This window comes from Melanaphis sacchari, unplaced genomic scaffold (assembly GCF_002803265.2).
Source record: "Melanaphis sacchari strain LSU unplaced genomic scaffold, SCAv2.0 Contig11_pilon_pilon, whole genome shotgun sequence".
Classification (NCBI taxonomy): domain Eukaryota; kingdom Metazoa; phylum Arthropoda; class Insecta; order Hemiptera; family Aphididae; genus Melanaphis; species Melanaphis sacchari.
Window position 1 is genome coordinate 3,350,692 of NW_020270469.1, and position 25,310 is coordinate 3,376,001.

The following is a 25,310-nucleotide window of genomic DNA, read 5'->3' on the forward strand; positions in this document are numbered from 1 at the left end:
AGCAATAATATCATAAATGATACGTCGTTGAAAAGTTATGGTAATGAAAGTGTTCAATTGCGATTGGTACCGTCATGCCCAAGTACCTATTCTATATTATAGTAAAAATATTATAAACAGTAGGTACGTAGAATTACTTGTAAGTTATATTACTCGTAAATAATATACTTATATAAATGTTAGGTATATATACCACCACGATATTGCTTTTTCCTGCGCACGTTGAGGTCTGTGGCGAGGGCGCGATTGAGCTTTAACATGCTATTCGGAAAAGTAGTATACGGTACTAGCTTACACCAAACAGAACCTGTTATTATGTAGGTACCTACGGATATTATTGTGAAAAATAAAAGAGCACATCATGTCAAAATATGCGTATATATACCTATAGGAGGTCAAATATATTGGTCGGCATCACAACACTTACATAAAAAAAATAAAATTCAAAATTATTAATAGAATTGGTATTTAATATAATTTTAATTAGATGGTTGAGATATTATCAAAATATTTAATAAGCAAAATATAGTAAAAAATTTTTACTGCAAAATGTATAATATTTAGTTAATATAATATTACATACACCTACATATTATATAATTTCTTTAAAATAATCCTCATCATAATTTGGATTTGGAACAAATTCTTAAGTACTTATATGTCGTATTTCTAATGAAAATTGACGCCATACAACTATTAAAATCCCTTTTTTTTTTTTTTTTTTTTTTAATGTCTACCAAGTTAAAAAATAATAAAAACAATCTTTTTTACTAAAAATATGGATATTTTTTGTTTAAAAAGACAATGGTAAAATAATAAACGTGTTTAAAAAGACAATGGTAAAATAATAAACGTGTTTAAAAACCTATTATAATATTTATTAGAATTAAAACATAAGCAAGAATTTATTATTATTATTATTTTTAGTATTTCGTAATTTAATGTTTTTCGTTAGGCTTGTGAAAAACTGTACGCTATATATTTTTCCATTAAACTTATAACATTATTAATTTTGCATCATCGGTTGTATCGTTTTTGACATTATTTGTTTGATAGTTTAAAATAACATAGATATTATACACATTAAGATTACGGAGTATGATTATAACGATAAATTTGAAAGTTTTTGACGAATTTATTATTGTAACTGTACATGACTGTATAATTTAATATTATAAATATCATTAATAATTTATATATATATATATATATATTTTTTTTTTTTATTTGTGAAGATTTAATTATTACTACTCCAAATTGTACGTTTACTATTTTTACTACTGATATTTATTTTACCAGTCTCTTAATTTATTTGTGTATTATTTCTTACTTTTTCACATTTATTACAAAAATATTTTTAAACAAAAAATAAGTACGAAAAAATGGTAAGATAACTATTTAGTATTAAACATAAATAATATAAATAAGTCATTTAAAATCAATGTAATTTGTGCCAATGATAACCTTAATAGTCAACTGATAATCTACTAAATTGATCATTTTAACACAATGTAAATTACTTGATAGCATTATTATTGAAAAAAAAGTTAAAAAAATTAAACGACTAACGATTAGAAAATGTCCTTCTAATTATTTTTTACCAAGTTTTTATCGTAAAATTTGGCTAAGAAGGACATTTATTTGTAGCACCGACGTAAATTTTTATATATTTAATAATTATTTTTGTATAAAAAATATAAACAGGACAATGTCTATGTATGAAGATAAAATGGGCGGTGATATAACGTCCTTGATCAGATAACTTCTTTGATATGTTAGTCTGGTATAGAGCTAGTATTCCTAGATTAATCGTAAATATTATTTACTTTTAGTTATTAGGCATGGATACAGATTGATCGTATATAGCTTGAAAGACAAAGTTGTTTAACGTTATACTTGGATAAAAAATAACGTGTCTTGTATTTATAACTAATACCCATCCTCTATTAAAATGCCACAAAGGCACAGACCACAGTATATTATTTTTATTATACAGACGTATCATTTTTTTTTTTTTTTTTTTAAGTCAGTAACTATAGTTATTGTTTTTTTGTCGAGTATATTGAAAACAGTGTATATAGATTGCAAAACGTAGCTCCTTAAATATACAGCTGTGGTTGTGCGGTTTTCGCTCTGAAAATTATCAGTTGTGTTATACAATGAAGGTGTTTTGTCGTCATCGTCCTTGTAAATCGTACAGAACGCAAATCTGTTCCAACAAATACGACAACGACCACGGCAATACAATAAATTATTAATTACCCGTAGAAACACTGTATTGGTTGTGTTTGTTCTCTGTGTTAGTATACTGTCATTGTCATATTTTGTTTTTACCAACCGATTATGTATATTACATGTACAATGTACATATAAATGAACTATATATACACAGATATCAGGTAGGTACATCTAATGTATTATATACCACGTTGTGTTGCCTTTATACTTTTTTTTTTTTTCCGTAAGTAAACAGCGTCGATAAACCAATTTAGTTTGTAGACATGACGCGTGGAAGCGTGAAGAATATATATAGGCTGACGGATGGCTATGATTACATAGAACCTGAGATGACCATGGGGCAGCAACGTCACAGTGCTGATGGTGAATACACACACACACACACACGTGTATATTATACATACACAGGTATTATATATATATTAATGTGTATTATATGTGGCAGCGTACATCAATAATAATACGAATAATAACAACAATAATGGTGGATGATTAGGCACAATGTGAGGACCACCGCGGCGCGCGAGACAAATCGGCCCACCCGGTTGCATAACTTGCACGGCGCTACATGTTTTTCTTCTTAATAGTATTTTTTTTATTTTTTTTTTTACATAAATAATTTATTATTATATCACTAAACAAGCGTGCGCACATGACATTTCGTTGAGTTTGGTGATGGTATTGACCATTATATCATTTAAAAAAACAAACAATTTCTTTTCGCATTGTTAGTCAAGTCAAATTTATATATCGTATCGTATTACTGAATTCTTTACTTACACTTAATGTAAAAATCCCAATACGATTTAGAACAAATTTTTAAATTTCAGAAATTCGGTTCAAAGAAAAATTTCATAAATCAGTGTTTTAAATTACACAATTTTATTATTATTCATAGTACATTTGCTGACTAAAAAATGTTTAAATTAAATTAGCCGACTTCCATATTATAGATTGACGTAGAATGTTCTTATAATAATTCATAAATGTATTTAATAATATTTTAATAATACACTTAAATATATTTATTACGCAGGTATAAAATTACAGTAAATATTAAAAAGTTACATTACAGGTGCGTTGTTCCAAATTTCTAAATTTTCTGTTTGACACACAACGTTATGTTAAGGACATACTCATTTAATAATTTCGTGGTTAGTAATTTTGTTAGTTATTATGATTATTATTAATATTATTATCTTATTTTATATAATATAAAAAACATGTCACGTTTTATTGTAAAACAGTGGTTAAGAATATCTATAATTCAAAGCCTATCCTTGAATAAAAAAACTTAATTTTTTCGAAAACACAATCTAACCTTGAGCCTAGACATGACATATTTTACCTAGATGAAAAATTAATCAATCTAATCAAACTGATTTTAGTTGATAGGTACATTGTTACATAAAATGTGTAACTGTGAAATCAACTTACTTTTATCGTCTAGTATAACTACTAATTTATATATCACTACATTTATTTACACACACAGTTAAAATATTAAATATATTATGTATATATAGGTACACATTCGTTAAATATAGTATTTTATTATTTTTAATTATTATTATTATTGTATAATAATATGGTTATAACTTATAATAAATATGAACTTTAGCATAACTTTACACAAAATTAACTTATTTATTTTTTGTAGCCTATATTTTGGTTTATTTTGAGCTTTTAACTTATACTACAATTTATCTACTGCAAGTGCTCATACTTATAATTTAGGTAGGTTTCTTTTAGGTAAACAAATTCAAGAAAACATGAAAAATAGGATGCCATACCCCTTTGTATTGCTTCTGTCTTATAAACTTATATTCAACACAATATTATATTTTATATTGTTAGCTCTAATATTAGAATAATTTGACTAATTATACCACTTCAAAGTAAACATTTTATGTACCTATAACATATTGAAATTCGTAAACCTTCACTAATATTTTAATTTTAATGTGAGTCAAAAAAATGTAAAATTTAACTATTTTAAACATCACTAAAATCAACGAGATACACTAGATAATATTATTTTATTTCTTTTTAAGTCAATTTACTTTAATATTAATAATATTAATTATAAGTATAATAACAACACAAAAATGGTTAAACTGACCATAAATTTGCTACTATACATTTTTAATAGGGAGCAAACACTTGCAGATATGGCGTCCAGTTTAACAATAATTATTAATAATAAATCATTTTTAAAGAATTTTTTTTTCGTAGTAAATACCTAATAAATAATTGTCTATTTTTTTTTTTTGTTTAAAACAATATTGTATATTCATATAATTATTTAAAATATCTATTCTTAAAAATCAATAATAATTAGCATATTTAGTAAATCATCGATAGTTTTTACGTCAAATAAATACACCTGAATACACGATGTACGAGTAGATAATATTTATTATATTCTTCTATTTAGATCCATAAATTATCGATATAAATCTCGATTAATGCTGCCATACGTATGATTTACGGTCATTTAAAAGGTTCGATTTTATTATGTTGTTAGATGTTTATATATACGATCAACGTGAGACCCACTGGTGGCGTCGTGGCCACCCAGCGCTAAGGCCTTTTTCGCAATGTGTTTTCAAAAGGATTGGTAGCATATTTTTATGAAGTCAAAAACATGATCGTCGTCGGCGGGTGACGATTGTCGTACACAATGGACTCCGTTCGGAGGGTCTTTTGAAAAAAATCCATATCGTAACAAATTGGCCCAATAAAAGCGGTATCAATGTAAGGTCAGAATATTATTTATACGTATATATATATATATACATTATATGTTATATTCACGCACAACGCATTATAATGTGATATGCCTATGTGTAGTATGTATATACCTATAGGAATATTATATCGAACACAACATCATCATCGCCGACGACGACGAATGCGCACAGTCATCACGCGGTCGGCCGCCGTCACTCAGCATGTGCACACACTGCACTGGTACAGATTTACTGTGTATAATATTATAAACGACTCGTACCTACTCAATAAAACCGTCACCCCAAATTAGGTGACAATTCAATTTCGAGTCGGATTAAAAGAGACCTTGCCGAATTGGTACACATCTGCTCCGCTGTTCTGTTGCTGTATATAATAATAATAATATAGTCGCTGGCTGCCGTTTCTGGCTGCACCGCAGCCGCCATTTAATGCAAAGTTAATATACCTACACCGAACACAATGCACTTATTGCCCCCTTCATCTGTAACGTCGTACACTATAATAAAATCAAGGGCTAAAATACTTTGATATTATAACACGCTGCAGTTCTTTTTTTCACTGAGCTATATATTCGCGTAACATTAATATGATGTATTTTTTTCGCGTTTCATATTACGGTTATAATAATGTGTAACCATATTATCTATGATATTATTATTTGTTATAGGTATACCCACATGGTTAATAATAATATTACATTGTCATGGTACGTAGCATTCGTAGCTTACTTAGATATTACTGTTAACACCACTTATTATATCCATTCGAGTAATGGTGTGTTTTATTATTGTTATTATTATTACTGTTACATTAATAAATACCTACGTAATATATAATATTAAAATACAGTTCTAGTAAACTTACACGATGAAATGACATTTGTTCGTCATTTTTACTCTATACATTGGAATTTTCTATGAAATATATGTAATTCTATATATGTAAAGAAATTATTTATACAAAATATTTTCTAAATATAAATATAATCAATAAAGTTCCATCATAAATGTCTTATTTAATGTCTTTTGGAAAACTTTTTTTTCATCAAAAACTACATTTTTTCAAAGTAAATTGTAGTATTTAAAATAATAAACAAAATGTTTATGTTATTAATTTTCAAGCAACAACATGTAAGTCCTAAAAAAATATTAAATAACATTAAAAATTATTTATAGGTATAAACACATTTTTAGGCACAAAAGTAGCAAAGTTACAAAAATAATTACTAATTATGTTCACTATTTATAAAGTAGGTACCTACTCAAAACTCAATAGTCATTATTAAAGTGTGTAAGATTGAAGAATACAAGCTATTATTTTCACAAATAACATACAATTATGTCGGACCACATGGCATTTGTGTTTCTTGATGACCCACTACAACGCATCATACTCTGTCACAATTTTCAGATATTAGATAACGTTAATTACAGCTACCTATGTTTTCTTTATGCTTATTACATATTTTATTAAATAGATAGTACTCATATAATATGCATCACGCACAAACTATATAAATATTGATTTAATATTTTAATGACTATTATAAAACCGATTTAATTTTTGATATACTCTATATTATATGCATTGTCTATATAATATTTTAAAATTTTAAAATTAAATAATAATGAACTACTTTAAAATTATTTGAATAAAAATAAAATGTAATAATCATTAGGAATATAGAGTATGTATTGTTCTTTGTCATATTTTTATAAAATGTGCGCCCAAAAAACTAAATGCAAGAATCGTGTATTCTAATAATATTAATATAATTTATATAAATATTAAAAATATATAAAATATTTCAATTGGTGTTAAATGACTCTATACGCTTTGACTTAAAATCAGTATACTCTAATGTTTTTGTGTCATTAAAGCGGAAATCGGATATCAATTGTTTATTATCTTTTATTTAAGGCCATATTTGTTAAGCATTTAATTAGAAATATCTTGAGATTAATCATGAATAAAAATGCAAAAAATAGAAATGACTGACATATAAATCTTTTGTGTTGCATTTAAAAGCATTTTGAAATTTTTTTTTACAATATTCAACTCAACTTAATTTTTGGTTTCGAAAATGTCTTATTTTATTTTATCACTCAAATTACACTAAAAATAGTTTTCTTGTACAGACCTTGTCCATTTCTCAGTAAACTAAAATACTGTAATCTTTCTAACGGTATACTCATTAATAAATATTAACTCAGAATTCTATAACATTTTTTTTTTAAATTATTTATTTGAATTCTGTGTGTGTTACATATATAATATGAAAGATAGATTACAAATTTCAAATATTTAAGCCTAACTTTCAGGGATAATAATATTTTATTCAACCCACATAACATAAAATACTTACTTGAAATACAATATATAGAATTTTTCTTATTAAAAAAATATAATAAATATGTTCATTAAGAATAAATAATAGAATCCAGCCGGTTGATTTTGAATACATGGCTTAGCTCATAAAATGCAATTTAATGTTTTTCTTCTTAAATTTAACGGAAAATGGATGTTTTATTACTATACGATAATTTATTTATATTTTTATTTCTTTTGGTTTTTATATAAGATTCCTTTTATGTTAAAACACATTATCGTCGTATCAATTGGTCTTAGAGGCGCTATATACCTTAATATCTTCGGACTCAATTGCATGACGACTTAATAAACACCATCTGCGCACTATTCTTTTGAATTGTATATAAATCTCTTTTGGGACGCTTTGACGTGCCAAAAAATTTAAAATCACATTAGTGTTAAAGTTATTTTTAATACAAACGATTCGCCATACATACATACATATATACATAAGCTATTTTGTTATTATCCATGGCACGAGAGCAACCATTTCATTATATGGACTTTTTTATTATTATTTCTATGTTATTACTTCGTATATGCGCACGCACATATAGGTTACCGTGAAAATCATAAGGGAGAGAAAGGAATCGTTGAAAAGGAAAATTGTAACCGATTTTACGCAGATCCGATTGAATCGACGTTTAATGGACTTCGCACGGGGGTAGCGTGCCTCTGCTGCAGGTTTCGAATCATATTAATAACTCTACACTCATTCATCTTTTATATAGTATTATATAAAATGACCACCCTCTTTTATTTTTACAATGAAATCGAAACGATCGATTATTTTTTTTTCAGACCACTCCGCCTGCAATAAACAGGAGTTGATATTTTTGTAACAATCTATACAGACGTGCACGTGGATAAATTATTTTTTTTATCTACATAAAATGTTATTTTGTTTTCGAAATGCGCGATTCTTCAAAGGAATGTTTTGAAAAAAAAACAAGGTGGAACAATACAATTAAAAAAAAAAAAAAATAGCGTTTTGAATTATTTTCTGACGTACAAATTCACACTGACCGTGCCCGATTTGTGCAATTTAAATTACAACGTTGTGCTATATTGGTTTGGACATTAAATAGATATATACATACTTTATATATCTCAGAGCTATTACTTATTTATATGAGAAACCTAATGTGGAACCGAACGTGACATTTCGTACTTGACTAATTACCGTGACTTTTCACTACGACATTTTATTGTTATTATATAAAACACGGGTAAGAAGAAAAACTATTAAAAATTACTTTCATTTCGTGCCATAGCATACGTAATTAGAACTGGATAATGGATATGTTTTTTTAAATGTGCTGCTTGAATATATTTTCAAGGCTTCTTTGAATAACAAATCATCTTGATGAAATCTAAAGCGTTAACAAACTATAAATCGAACGGCTTATCATGACAAATTTAATAAAAATATATAGACTTAACATGAAAATCGAAACGAATGAAAAACTTAAAAGTCAGCCAGTCAATAGTTTGAGAATATTTGATAAGTTATTTATATTATAATATTAGTATTTAATAATACGGTAGTTAAACTAACTTTTTAAAATATCACATTTATTATTTTTTATTAAATTATTTTAGTTTTTACGTTAATAAAACGATGTGAATAATTATTGTTTAAATGTATAAACAACTAAAAAGCTGAAATGTATATATAATATAAAAATATCGTTCTGAACAGAAATTAAAAAAGAATATACATTACGACGAGAGAGATAATTTAAAAAAAGTCAATTCTCTTTTTGACTAAAATCGTTTACTTCCATTTTTTGACCGATTCATTTTTTTGGCTAATTCGCCAAAATAAAAAGTTTAATATTTCTGATATATTTTACGTATAGAAAAATATTATATTATACAAGTATACAATTTTCGTTATTAATTATTTGATCAGAGTCCAGAGATAACTGCCATATTTAGGAGTATATGTACCAATCGTATGTAATAATTGCTATACGTATAGTAGTTAGTTTTCTATAATCAAAATAAAATATTAATAACTGATTTAATTGTCTAATACTTAAATATCTAAACATTTGTTAATATATATTATTATATTTTTAATAATTATTCCATAATATAACCATGCTAAGAGACTGTAGAAGGTATTGATCAAATATTTATTGAAAAAAGTTATATAATTATTGTTATTTATTTGAATAATATATACATTTTATAAAACTTATAGTTATATACTATTTTAATACTTTTCTATATGCACAAAATATAGTAAATATTGACTTTTAGTTCGACTGGAAAGTGAATCGGACAGATAAAGGAAAAGATATACGATTTTGGTCGAAAACGACTATGGTCTGTGGTGATTTACGATAAATATATTTGAATTATAATTTTAAAATGCCATTGTCTATAGAAAATTCTCTAGAAATTATTCAAATAACAAAGATATTGTTTAAGAATAAATCGTTATTTTATATTTGAATATCTATTTTCGAAAAAAATTAAACTTAAAATGCTCATAAAAAAATATAAATTTATGTTAAACTTCTTTTTAATTCTAGAAAACTTACAAAGAGTGATAAATTAAATGTTCAAACATTAATTATTGCCTTTATAGATTTTAAAACAAAGAAAGTTACAAATTTTTAACCATAAAATAATTGACAAGGCTATGTATTTTTGATTAAATATCTTACATAATATGATGCATTTATCTACTGTCATTAAATAAATAAATTTTACTACTAATTTAGGCGATAAAAGAATGTTAAATATATGATCTTAAAAATTTAGTATTTTGTATGCATGCAATTTATTACGAAATAATCTACTATACCCTTGTGTTTAATACTGGTGGTAAATGGTAATATATAAGTATAATGAATACTTATAGATTTATTAATAGCACTATGTAAAATATATAATTTTACCATCTATAAACAATCTTCTGTAAACAAAATAAATTTGGCATGTTTACCTTTGTCTTACTAATAATATACTCGAGAACTTTATTCCTCATGCCGAAATGATATATATAATAATAATTGTATTGTTTTACAATCTGCCATAGTGCAATAACTAATATGTATTATGAATCTATACACAAAGGGTTTCTATACGTTCTACCCTCCTAATAGTTCTAATTAACTGGAACTTTAATAACTATAAAATATACAATTATTATAATAGTCATTAAAATTACTTTAGTAATATTATGGTTCTAAGATGGTACACAATAATTTGTTATTGTTAACTTTCTCTGGTCCAAAACTTTAAACGGGTGAGTGTCCGTAATATGTTATACATCCAATGCGTAACTTAGGCAACGCAAATGGGTATATGTTTGAGTACATACATATTTGATATTAATGTTTTATTATGACTTGTATTTAGCAATTATAGGTATGTACAACTATATGTATTTATAAAAAATATTTTCCCACCTATATATATACGTTTAATAAAACGAACGATGCATTAATATTATAGGTAGGTGCATACAATTTCCTTTTTTAGAAACTCCCATCCTACTTATAATGTTATAGGTACACATTACACATCATTTTATAATATTGTATTTTATATATGTCTATACTTAATACTCTATAGGCTTTAAATGTATATACATATGCTCGTATATCAATTACATTTTACTACGCCATTACACAGTCGTTGTTATCAAAAAATAATTATTATATCAACGATGGAGGTCCTCCCCAAACGTGCTCTACCCATCGTTATATTGTGTAAAGGAACGCAAGACACAATTTCAATATCCGGGGTAACGTTTTTGGGGTGTAGCTTTAAATGGCGGAAAGGTGCGGTTAGAACTATATCAAATACACAATAAATAAACATGTACGGTATAATACGTTATACTTAGACATAGTTCAAAAAGTTCTTTTTCAAAAAAAAGAATAGTATTTTTACTTTATTTTTTATTATATTTTATAATTTGATTAAAATAATATATATTATTTTTAATTCTTAATTATTTTTTACGTATAAAACAGAGTTTTACTGTTATTTATTAACATTTAACTAGAGAAAAAATCATATTTTATAATTTTATTTGATACATAATATATTTAATTATGAGTTATTGAAACAAAGAATATAAACTATTCGAATATTATGGTCGGAAAAAACACCAGTAGCAAATTTGAGAGTAATTGAGGCAACATAATATTGAGATGTATGTAGGTATAATAATCATATATTATGTGCAGACATTATTTATTTTACATTCCATTCGTCTTTAAATATCGATAGTATATAATAATACGGGAAAGCCATAGCTTATATCATCTATAATAACATGTATTTAAGCAGGGGAGGCCACATGTACCACCAACGACGTTCGCCACGAGCATATTCCATACCAGTGAAGTAGTTTACAATAAAGTAGATATATAGATTCTTCTAATAATATCTAATAATAAAATCGTATCTTTAATAAACATAACTTTATTCCGAGATATTTATTTCATACCTAACATTTTAGATTATATTGTACGTATAAAACCAGTTTTATCCTCCGCAATATTATTTTATTTAGCCAAATAAATTATAGTTTGAAAACGATTTTTATGATTCGAACATAATGTTTATTAAGTATATTTTGATATTTATTATTTACATAGACTCGTGAAAATTTGAAAACTTAGTAACTATATGTATAGGTATTGTTAATTTTATATTTACTAACTAATTAGTACTCACTAATTAGCTTAATTATATAATTAAAACTCTAATGACGTACCATTATACAATAAATGTATACTTTTTAGTAATAAAATCTAAATGATTATTTATTTCGACTTTGTATATTAATAATCTTTGTGATTTCAAAATTATTCTTAGAAAGTCTATGATTTCCATAAATATTTTAATAATTTCAAATTCATAGTAATAGATTTTAATAGGGTTTTATAATTTAAGTACACGTCTGACAAGTTGACCAATTATGTCGTCGTATTTTTTAAAAAGTATTTATAAGTGCTAGGTATCAACGTTATTAGCAAAAAACCATAAAATATTTGTAATGACTACATCGATAGATTGGTTATTACTTTTGGTTATTATTTGTTAATCCTAGACCCTAGTGAATATAAAATGTTAATAAATTATGTCAAACGTAAAATTATTATCAGCCGATCACATTTTAATATATGTGACATGCATATGCATATTGGATATGTGCCACCCATGCGTGTAGTTATTCATGTTTTTGAATAAATTCATAATCATGATTACGTATTATAGTTCAAAATTACAGTGATATTATATAATATCATATACCTATTTAGTTTTAAAGTCTCGTACATATTTTGGTACAGATTATCAATAAATTCAGTAAATGTATATACTTATATAGTTATAGAAAATAATAATATAAATATGTTATATAATTATATACATATCATCATATAGTTTATATACGAGTATATCAAGTATTGAGATTTGAATTGCTAAGGCAGATTATCAGATGCTAAGTGATGTTGTTCAGGTATTGAGGACTTCCGACAGAACACTGAAAATGTCCATTTCTTGCAATATGTTCTTCTCTTACATATTATTTACTCTGTATACTACCAAACTTATTTACAATTTATGAGTTCGAAATATACTTATAATCTACACAGATACCTATATTATACCGTAATACGCATAAAAAGGACTAAAAATAGTGAGTTAAATTTTTTGGAAAATAAACAATAATAACCTAACTGATATTTATAGCGTTGTGTAGGTATGCATAGCAATAGCCAATAAGGTATCAGCTATGCTGAATAATATACCTATAGACTATAACGTCAGTACACATGTGTACGCAACAATAATAGGTATGTACAAATTACACGATATCGTTTATGCGTGCGTACATTGCAGATTGCGTCCATGCGCAATAAATTATACGTCAAGCGTGCACACACGTAATAAAACAATAGTATAATACATACACTGCACCCTGTTGTCGTCGTCGCGTATTTAAATAACATAATAACCCTTTTATTTACGAGCGCATAAAACCATATACCGCATGCTTGTATATATGTTTATATATATACCTAACCGTTCAGGCAGGGGTTGAGTTTGTATCATGTATATATACACATGCATGTTGTAACATTATTGTTTGTTATAATAACTACCCATGTCCTATATAGCTGCAGCAGTAAAATAAAGTATGGTAAACACATAGGTACCTTGTCATCGCGTATTCTGAGCGTGTGTTTGTGCGTATATTTTTTAAATTAAGTATTTGTTCTTTATACTGTTATTGTATGTATATTATATATATATATATATATTTTTTTTTTTTGCTCATTTAGACAGGCGTGGTCGTCCGGTTGTTACCGAGAGAAACCCAATGGCACTCAGCCATAGGAGGAGCATGTTCCATCACGACCACCGTTGGGTCCATAACGCCCGCCGCACACCGCACACCACACACACACAAACACGCTCGCACGCGAAGACGTGAACACGGCACACACATACGCACGATCTGCACGACATCGAACGCGGTTATGTGGTTAGTTTTTTTCTAATTTCATACCAAACAACTGCCATCACCTTCATCACCCCATTATCTACCTCCATGACGATTATAATAATAGTACCTAATATAATAATATAATATATTATTATGGCGTAGGTATCCGTGTATTTCTCCAGGACGTAGATACGTTCGTATTTGATATACATGTAATATTAAACTAAACCTTATAATACCATAGTACTATTCGGTATTATTAAATTTATGTGAGAGAACGAATATCGTATTAGGGTACCTAATGATGAAATTCGCATTGTTGTGATACGCAAAGTTATTGTAAAATAAAATAATAATATATGCGTGCTCATAAATGAGAATATTATTATAATACTATACATAGTACTTGTCAAGTGACGTAATAACTGATATATTATTATCATAAATGTGTGTCCTCCAAAAAAAAAATATGTAAAATATATTAATTGTAGGAATACGAAAACCTTGTCGTTGGTTTTCGTTAAATCGCGCGAGTTTATATCTATAATCCGTAATAATTAAATAATCCGGTTCTTGAATACAAATATACCTACAATTCCATCATCACTCGAGTTTCTGTAATGAATCGCATAAATAATATATAATATTAAGTATATTCTTATCATAATCCAAATCACGTTATCCAGAAAATGATAATTATTTATACCACTACTGTAGGTACTAGCCATTAATTTGTATAAGCATGATAAATAAATATGAATAAAGATTGTCTTTTAGCATAAATTTTAATTCACCTACAAATAATGGAATTTTATTTTAAATACAATAAAAAAACAGCAGTGACTGTCCATTATTTATGTAGATTACTAGGTACAAATAATATGAATAGAATAACTTTCCGTGCAGGTCAATTTATTTATCTAAACAATATTTATCAGAAATATTTTATTTCATTTGGATATGTATTTTATGTTAATAAAATGTATAATTTTGATATTTATTCATTGTTTATTGTTTACTTGCGTGTTCGTAATATAATGTTTATTATTACCTAAGGCGTTTTATTTAAAATTCCCTAAAAATCGATAGCAATAATATTATATGCACCTACCTACTATCTATAATAAATATGAATATAAAAACGTTGGTTCGAATCATATATTTTAATATTTACATTGTTATATTATTTTATTTAAAAAAAAAAAAAAAGTAAAATTAAATAGTTGTGAATAATGCCTATATAAACATACTTATAATATAGATAACTTACACTCAACTTGAAAAATCGTATTACATACATAGATATTAATATAGTTTTTATAGTATGTGTGACTGCAGATGTTTTATATACTAAATTTAATAGTTTTATTGTGATTTACGAATCTGCTTTGTATTAAAATGTATGTTGGTTATGTTGGCAATCCACGAAGTGTATCGGATCGGAAGTTGTTGGAGATTTATATTTATTTATATATATATTATACTTTTGATTAACATAGTAGACCGTGATATATTAATGACGTGGTACGCATAATGACAAATTGAAAAACAAAAATTTTAAATCTAAATCTTAGCATATTTCGTACATTTTAGAAAATTACGCATATTTTAAATTTCTTAGTTTTTATATATTTGTTATAGCCGGTATCTATATATTTTATTTTTTTTAATTATGTTTTACTTTTATTATCGATGAAATTATTATAAATTATTTAACATAAGTATTTCATCTATCTAAAAATATATGCAGGAACAAAAAATCTTATATTTACTTCTAAAAGTACTAAAAATAACATAACTTTTTTAAATACCCCGTTTTTTGTTATGGTCTGTAGACAGTATTCACCACGCAGATGTATTTTTATTGTCTAACCAGTTTTCCACAATGTTTCATTCATACTATTTTCGTTTTTTTTTTTTAACAATTAATTTGTCTAACTTTGTTCGCAAACATTGTCCACTGAATTGTATATGTCTTTTTAATATATATGAAAATCATCTAAACATAAAAATTAAAAAAAAAAAAAAAGGAAATTGTGCTAATTATTTTTTACAAGTGATTAGTAATAGATGATTGTAGACAAATACAATAAAATAAATAAACTTAAACATTGATTATTAAATAAAATATTAACTATTTAAAAAAAAAAAAAACTTATAATATAATTCATATTATACAGTGAAATTATTATTTAATGTTTTAATGATAAAATAATTCTAATAATGCATATATTTAAATAAATATTAAAAAAGGAATGCATTTATTATACAAGTTTATTATTGTAATTCTAGTATAAATGCGTTTTTCTGTCATCGTTATGTCATTATTTTTAAATTAAAATTGAAATATATTTTCATTATTCTGAAAACTTTCTTTTGAACAGTAGTGAAAATCTCATATTCTTAAAATAACTCTACTATTATTAGGAGGTATTCATTAGAAGAGATTTCATTGTATTGTGATAATTAATTGGTGAAATATTATATGAAATAGTATATTTATATGTTTATACATAATAGTTATGTAAATAATAAAAATTTCCTAGGTACTAAAAAAATTGGTGATTTTACTAAAATAAAAATGTAAGATAACGAACTAAAATGGTTAATATATTTAAAATATAATATTATAGAAATAAGTTTGAATATTTTTGAATGTAACTACTTGTAATAAATATCGGTTATTATTAATTATCTTAAATGAAAATATTTCTTTTATTACTACCTGTAAAACAGATATTATATGACTTAAACCACATTCATAGTACCTTCCATACCTAATACTATTTAGGTACTTAAAATAGTAAAAAAATAAAAATAATAATTAATTTTGAATTAAATCAAAATTAAATTATTTTATTTGTTTTTATCTCATTTATTTATTTATACTATAATGTAATCCTCGAAAACTTACTAATACGTCAATTATAATAGATCAATGTATTGATGGGAGAATGGTTGCATTCATTTTAAAAAAAAAAAGAAAATAAGAATAAAACAAAAAAACATTTATTTTTATCGTGCACACATACCATAGAGTAGGCGGACGGGACAGAACTACTTTTCTGTCATCTGATAATATAATAATAATTAATAAGACTTCGTTTTCGTCGTGGTCGGTCCGAATCGTCGCACGCCGACTACGTAAACAAAATATATTAATAATAATAATAATCACTACAGTGCCCACAATATTACACCTTACAAGTAACCGTAATAATTATTTTAGCAATTGCAAAGAGCAACAATTATTATTGAATATTGTCGACGATTCTCTGTGCTCCTTAGTTTATCGATAAAACGTTCGTAGTAGGTACAATATATTTTCAAACGTGTCTTGCACTCTAATACTACCTGTATAGGTTGTATACATCCGTCAATTTAATATTATTATTACCGTGCGTCGACGGCAGTACAGCAAGGACGTTAGGCTATGATACGAGACGAAACAAATTGACTCTGTTTGACCGGACGGCGGCGTTTGATCATTTTCCGATTAATAATTGTACGCGTGCGCATTATTAACCATCACGTCCGTCCGTCGTAATTATGCGCGATAGTTACGTTACGTGTACGTACATCATCGTGTGTAATTATTATTATAATTGCCACCAGATCGTCGTCGTCGGTTGCCGTCGTATTATAACATGGTGGGTATAATAAAATAATACACAATAATAATGATAATATAACATTATTATATGTATAGGTACGCGCATTAAAATGTAAAAAAAAAAAAAAACCCGCGGAACCGGTCTTCCGCAGCATATAGTGGTGCATATAGAGTATAAAAAATAGGCACATTAAAACTATGCCGAAACTTCAAATTATGTTCCGCCCGCCAATACCAGAGTGCAGGTGTATTATAGTGTAATTTATAAACATAGTACCTATGTACAGTGTATGTCGTTCGATGGTACTTACACATTGGCATTGCGTACAGTACTTGCGCGAAATAATTGATTAACCGATTTAATGGGCCATTACGAAAACTGCGTAGGTTTTATGCACGATTAAATGGTTATTAATTTATTATTAATATAACATATATACCGAAGGCTATATAATAATATAATAGTGTAATATTATAGTAGTGAGGTTTTATAGGTATAGGTAATCTGGTAGTGCATGCTCTGTGGAGCATTGGCTATAGACGTTATTCAACCGAACTGTCAGTTGCCGCTAACGACGAAAGTAACGTCTTACTTTGTGAAATCACATTTAATATTTATACTACATATTTTTACTGTAAAATCATTAAGAATTGGGAATCGATGTGGATATGTTCATCATAACTGAAAAACGTTTTATTTTATTTAATCTTATTATTACAATGTATAACTCAAAATCAAAACATTTTAATTATTTCAAAAATAATTATTATCTTTCTACTGTTTTTATTTGCGTGTAATTTATTAATCAATTATTATAAAATTAGTTTTATTTATTATTAGTCATTAGTCATTGCTTATTACGTAAACTATAAAAAAATTAACACGTTGATAAATTTTTCATCAGCTGAAATTTTTATCACGAAAAATTGTACAGTATATTTTCGTAACTTCATCCTTTAAATAATATTTAATATAAAATAATATAGAGAACAATATGCTGTTAATGTGGTAATGGTGTATCTAAGTATTATTATATATGATTAAATTACAGTATATATTATTAAAATGTATTAATTCAAACGTAAATACCAAAAAAAGTGAAGACTAACCATACAGATGTTTCAACAACAGAAATTAGTAGAGGATAATAATAATATAATATGATGCCTACCTACCGCAAACAGTTATTGAATATATAATATGTTCTGCGTTTACCTAATGAAAATCGCCCCATTAAACATTCGTCACGTTAGTACATGTGCTTCCCGTGCATGTGCATTATTATTACACTGTCTTATTTTTTCTTATTTTTTCTAAAAATATTGTTCATCTTTTAAGTTTTAAATAATTATATCCGAGTGTCACCAACATCGTTTCCTTTTCTGTTTATTCATTTTTTTTTTTCTTTTGAGTTTTGGTATTTCAATATAAATAGAAATTATATACGATCGTCGACAGTTGTAAACGCATGTTCTTAAAAATAAAGACAAAATCAAAAAATTACTTAAAAATAATAAAAAAAAAAACACTAAGAAATACGTACACGTATTTATAATTTTAGTATATTTTTGTCATTTGTGTTATTTATATAAAATATATTTCTTATTTCAAACATGCAGCACTATATAGTTCCTATATATTATTAATTTAAACAGCGTGGAAAAGCTTATTCATAAATCATAATAATATGTTGATCCAATAATTTATTATATATATTTTTTTTTAACAATATCTTGTTCAATAAAAATTTAAAAATAACAAATATATTTTTTATTGCATAATATGCACATAAGATTACAAAACCATATTAATTACCATGTTTAATACATATGTACCTCATTATTAATAATAAAATGAAATAACATGCAATTTTAATAAAAACTACATTGTAATGTGAAAATGTATAGGATTTATGACAAATATTTTATAGCTTTTAGGTATTATAATATTCTTAATGTTTAAATACGCACTATAGTATAATAATATATAATTATTATTACGCTGCAATACTACAATAAACATATGATATATTATAAGCAATAATGGCAGTAAACGATTGAAAAAAAATAAATATTTTTCACATTTCATTGGTAAATGTTTTATAATTTATATCTATATAGATAGAATTAATATTTAAAATAATATCTGAGTAGTACCCAGGGCCGGATCATAACTTTTTAACACCCGGGGAAAATGAAAAATATACGCCCATTTCAAGAAATTTGGCAAATGACCAGAATTTTTTTTTTTTTTTATAAAAAATCAAACACACTCACATATTTTTTTGTAATAATATTTCTTATAATTATATTTATATTAATTAATATTTAAATAATTATATTCGGTTAATATTTTTAAGTTCAAGGTTTAGAAAAAAATAATATTGGTAATAATAACATATAATATAAATTATTTGTTAACAAATTTAAAATATTTACTGCTCACTTTTAACATAAAAAGCTTTATGTAAATGAACAATATTTATACATTTTTAATATTTGTTACAGTCAAACCTTCATATGTATCTACTTGAGTACAAAAAAACTACAATGAAAGAAAAATATAACTAAGAACTGAAAATTAAAATAATATAATAATTATTTATTAATTATGGATTAAATGTATATGTATATATTAAAGTATATTATTTTACATTTTCTAGATTTACAAAATATGAAACTTAATATTTAAAACTTTATTTTTCTGGCTTTGATTGCAGAAAAATTATCAATAACTGAATCAAAATCAACTGTCTTTGTGATCTCTTTTTCGATTGATAGAAGTGACAAGTTAGTGAGTCTGTTTTGGTTCATCGTTGATCGTAAATAGGTTTTTATTAATTTAAGTTTACTAAAACTTCGTTCACATGATGCGGTAGTACAAGGCAATGTTAGATACAAACGAATAGCAATACAAATATTAGGGAATATGTCAGTCATTGAATACTCGTGTATTAACTCCAAAATGTTTAATGGACTTTGATTTTTAAGGTCAGGTAACATACTTAATGCAAGGTTTTTAAAGTTAAGTATTTCCGAAGTAAAGTCTGAAAGATTTAAATCGTTGTCATATTTTATAGCTAGATCAGCAGCAGCTTTAATTAAATAATTTGAATCTCTCTCAACGAGGTCAGCTCCATTTAAAAATCCAAAGTCAGAAGATATTTGATTGAGCTTTTCAAATCTCCAGTTCATATTCATAGTTAATACATCACAAACATTTTTTAAATTTATAATACAATTTTTTTTTGAAGTCGCATTCCAGTCGTCTGTAGATTCTTCAAGATCCAATAGTTTTACTCGTTTTATTCTTTTTTGAGGAAAATCAGTTGCAATACCCATTTTTGTAGTTAATTCTTCAGCACTTTTAAATAATGTTTCAAGTCTGTTATTTCGCAAATCGGTAATTTCATTAATTAATCCTTTAATTAGATTTGCAGCTTTATTGATTGTTAATGATTTCGATTGTAGACAAACATTAACGCGATCAATGCTTGAAAGGATAGAATTCCAAATAGATAACAAGCAAATAAATTCATAGTCAATGGATAATAATAAACTTTTAGCCAAAAATATTGATTCAGCATTACCTTTTTCAATTATATTATTAAGGGCATTTTTTACTTCAGGTAATTGTGTAAAAACCGCTTTTATAGCTACAGATTTAGAAGACCATCTTGTATCAGAAAATGGTTTAAGTGTGAGTTTCAATGATTTTAATTCTTCCCAACGAGAAGGTGAACCCGCAAAAAAATTGAATAATTGTTGAATCTTGCCAAAAAAGTTTTTCATTTGAACATTAGATGATGCAGCGTTGACACCAGCCAAATTTAAACTATGAGCAGTACATGGTACAAAAGTAGCCAAACTATTTTTTTCCATAATTTTCGCTTGCACACCTTTATACTTCCCTGCCATATTTGCTCCATTATCGTAAGCTTGGCCTCTGCAGTTTTGTATATTTAAATCATCATCAGATAATTGAGTTAATATTTCACTAGCTAAACCTTTTCCAGTTTTTTCATGTGATAAAATAAATCCTAAAAAACTTTCTTCTATACAAACTTTTCCGTTAGAAATATGAACATAACGGATAACTTCACTCATTTGTTCCCTTTTGGAAACATCAGGTGTACAATCGAACATAATAGTAAAATATTTTGCAGACTTGATTTGATTTATTATTTTTTCTCTGACCTTTTTAGATAATAAAGAAATAAATTCATCTTGAATGTGATGAGAAAAATAAGATACAGAGCCTTTCTTGTGGGATTCAATATGTTGCCTTAATACTCCATCAGATTTACTTATTAAGCTAATTAGATTTAAAAAATGCCCTGCTGCTGGATTACCTATATCTTCTGAATTTCCTCTTAAGGCTAGATTATTATTTGCACAATAAAGTAATACATCTAATATTATTTTTAAAACATGTCGCCATTTTTCTTGTTCTGATTGTATTTCTTTCTGTAGGGAGTCATCAATACCCCCTCCTTTCAGTAGTTTGTTTTCAAGCATTTTCCATTCTAAATAATGTTTTACATGGTCTTGAGAATCTTCATGTTCTTTTAAGCGCTCCATTTTCTTCCAACACGAAAAACCTCGTTTGGGATCACTTAAAGCAGTAAATTGTTTACCAAATAACATACAACAAAAGCAAAAAATTGCGTCATTTGGTTGTGAATACATCATCCATGATCTTTCAACACTTTCTCCATTAGGTAATTTTTTGTAAAACCAATGGTTTTTAAAAGGCTTATAATCTAATTTACCACGATTTGGGCCATTTTGAACTAATATGCACCTTAACTTATCAGTTATAGTTGGCCACGATTGAGGATTATTAAATATTATTTCTGGAGGTTGTAACACATTTATTTCTTCATCAACAAGTGATTGTTTCTCCGTTTTCTCTGTTATACCATGTGATAAATCATTATCAACTAAAATATTTTCATCCATCTCTAGAGGTATTTCTTGAAAACTTAATTCATTGATATTTGATGTTTGTTCAATTTGACTACAACCACTATCAATTTCAATTTGAATACTTTCATTAATCTTTTGAATTTCAGAAGCCCCATCTTTTAATGTATTGATTTTTTGTTCGTTTTTAACGTTGAACCATTTACTTTTAGATTTCTCCCATTGTGTTGCTAGTTCTTTAGCTTCTGCTTCTTTTTGCTTCTTTTTGTTTCGGAAATAAGAACCCGGTGGTCTTTTTGACATATTGAGCTTTAAAAATAAATCAGATGAAGAAAGGAGCTTAATACAAAAAACTAACCAAATAGAATATATGAGACTGCACAAAAAAGCTTAAACAAAATAGAGGAGAAAGTATACATATCAAAAATATATCTCTATAAATTTATTTATGGTTTATTTACAAATTTTAAATAGAACATAACAGTATAACATTAAGGAGGTATAATAATTTGTTTTTTTAATTTCTTAGCAATTATCATTCTGATAAGCAATAATGTAACTAGAAGTACACCTACAGTAAAAAAATGTACAAAAACAATACGTACCTACAGTTAAAACTTAAAACATAAGTACATAACAATATTAATTACTTATAATTAGGGAACGGATTTTATTGTAATAAAAAAATCAATATATGTACCAACTTTTCTTAAAATATGGAATAAAAAATCCAAAATTACAAAATAAATTACAAAATAATAAATATTTAAAAAATTAATATAAATAAATAATGATGTAGGTATATAAAATTATGAATATTATTCTGGAACAAATCAACAAGAAACAATATATTATTGTAGGTTTGCAAATAAAAAATTACGACGGTTTTGTCGGATAATATTTTTGTATTGGCTATAAAAGACTGCTCCACATCAACAGATGTGATAGGGGCATTATTACTTATTCACTATACAGAAGAAGTGTATTCAATTTCTATAGATCCTTGTTAAATTTTTTCTATTAAAATATCTCTGTCAAAAATTACATATATTGTTTTAGACGAAGTAGAATTGATGAAACGTCATCGAAAATCAATGACAAACTAAAAAATTACAAATATGTACTTATTTACCAAATATGTAAAAATATATAAAATAAATTTGGATTTATTTCAATTAGAATGATCTAAATCATACATATTTTTTATCAGATCTAAAATATCTAATTTTAATAAAAATATGTATTTACAGTAAAATTTGTTCCCTACATTAAACTATTAAAAAATATGTGTTTATAAAGAACTTATTTAAATAAGAACTTTTAAATTTTAACATGCATGGAAACGTTTTTTGTTAAATTCGCGATACTGGAATAGGTACTAAATAATTTTAAATAGTAACGCGTTATATTATAGAAATTAGTTGTCAAAAGTTATTTCCATTACATTTTCGTTACTTGGAAATAATTCTAATAAAATTACGTAACGTTTTACAAATTAAGTAACGCGTTACTTCTTTTACGTTACTACCCAACACTGCAAAACATGTATAACCAAAAAAAAACATAAAATACAAAAATAAAAAAATTATTCCAAAAAAAGTTGCCCTGCGGGCTGCGATGTAATAAAGTTCCATAACAAATACTAGATAATATTCACAAGTGTTCTTAATAAATAAACTATTAACTACATACAGATTAAAAAAATAGCAATATTGTTAATTTTTTTTTGTACTAACCTGAGTACTAATTACTAAACACGGACGAATGACGATGATAGTTGGCTGTTACAGTGTCAAAATTAAAATGAAATTCGGCTAAACTGTTTTTATAAGCTAATACAGGCTATATTATTAATATAACACATTAACACGGACACATGAAACGACGATAGACGAATCACAATACAATGATAATAAAATAAAATTCAACGATATTTTAATTTCCCACTTATTTAAATAATTAATATTTTATTATTAGATCGGCTGGGACAGTCAATCCCGCTGATAGTAGTGCACGGGTATTTCCAATGCAATGCGTACCTATTTGTCCATTTTAAAACAATGTTATTACTTGTTAAAATTAAAAATAATATAGTATTATTTTATTCACATGCACATTATTACATACATTTCTTTAAAAAAAATATTTTGTAGTTATGACTTTTGTATCAAAGTCCATTTAAAATTTTAAATTTTAAAATTTAAAACCTTCAAAATACGTTCACGGAAATTATACGCCCGGGGATAAATCCCCGACTTCCCCCCCCTAGATCCGGCCCTGGTAGTACCATATTCATACTAGGCACTATCACAATTATTCATTTTCATTTCAATATTATGCATTATAGTTGTGCATGATGATTAATGATTTTATATAAGACTGCTGTCGGCACATTTTTGTATAGATTTAGGTATTTAATATATTTTTTTTAATTTACCTACCTTATTACAATTAAATAGTAGGCGGGTTATACAAAACTGAATAATTATATTAATGTTATAAAAATGAGAAAATAATTAGTATGATGGTTACGCCTCCAATTACACTTAGATATAGGTATGATTAACAAAAATTATGAAATATTTATCTATTTATAAATAATAAGTTATAGGTATTTATAAATAATTGTACAGAATTGTCTGTCGTTTTATTTTTGATTGACTATTTTTGTTTGAAAATAAATTCCACGAGATAATAAAACCTTATAAAATATAACATTGATTAAAAACAATATAATATATTATACTCGTAAATTATTTACAATTACATATATAATTTTATATATTATTAAAAATACGTAAACTGCGCTCTAACGAAGTTTTTTTTCATTTAAACTGCACCAGAATTTTTTTTCTTTATTAAAAAGGTATCACGTAAGCCGTGGTCTACTGGTAAAAGATCATGGTAATTGTGTAATTTTTCAATGAT

General features: G+C 25.9%; 2 protein-coding genes across 2 annotated transcripts; both read right to left on the reverse strand.

Annotated features, from left to right (window-relative positions):
* Positions 1-20,144: 20,144 nt before the first annotated feature.
* Positions 20,145-21,602, reverse strand: LOC112604287 (zinc finger MYM-type protein 1-like). Its single transcript, XM_025353253.1, has one exon. It carries the CDS (start codon positions 21,600-21,602, stop codon positions 20,145-20,147), a length of 1,458 nt encoding a protein of 485 aa, XP_025209038.1.
* A 227-nt stretch (positions 21,603-21,829) lies between these two features.
* LOC112604290 (zinc finger MYM-type protein 5-like) lies at positions 21,830-22,685 on the reverse strand. Its single transcript, XM_025353256.1, has 2 exons — positions 21,888-22,685; positions 21,830-21,835 (listed from the first exon to the last, which is right to left on the reverse strand). Exons 1-2 carry the CDS (start codon positions 22,683-22,685, stop codon positions 21,830-21,832), a joined length of 804 nt encoding a protein of 267 aa, XP_025209041.1.
* Between the last annotated feature and the right edge of the window lie 2,625 nt (positions 22,686-25,310).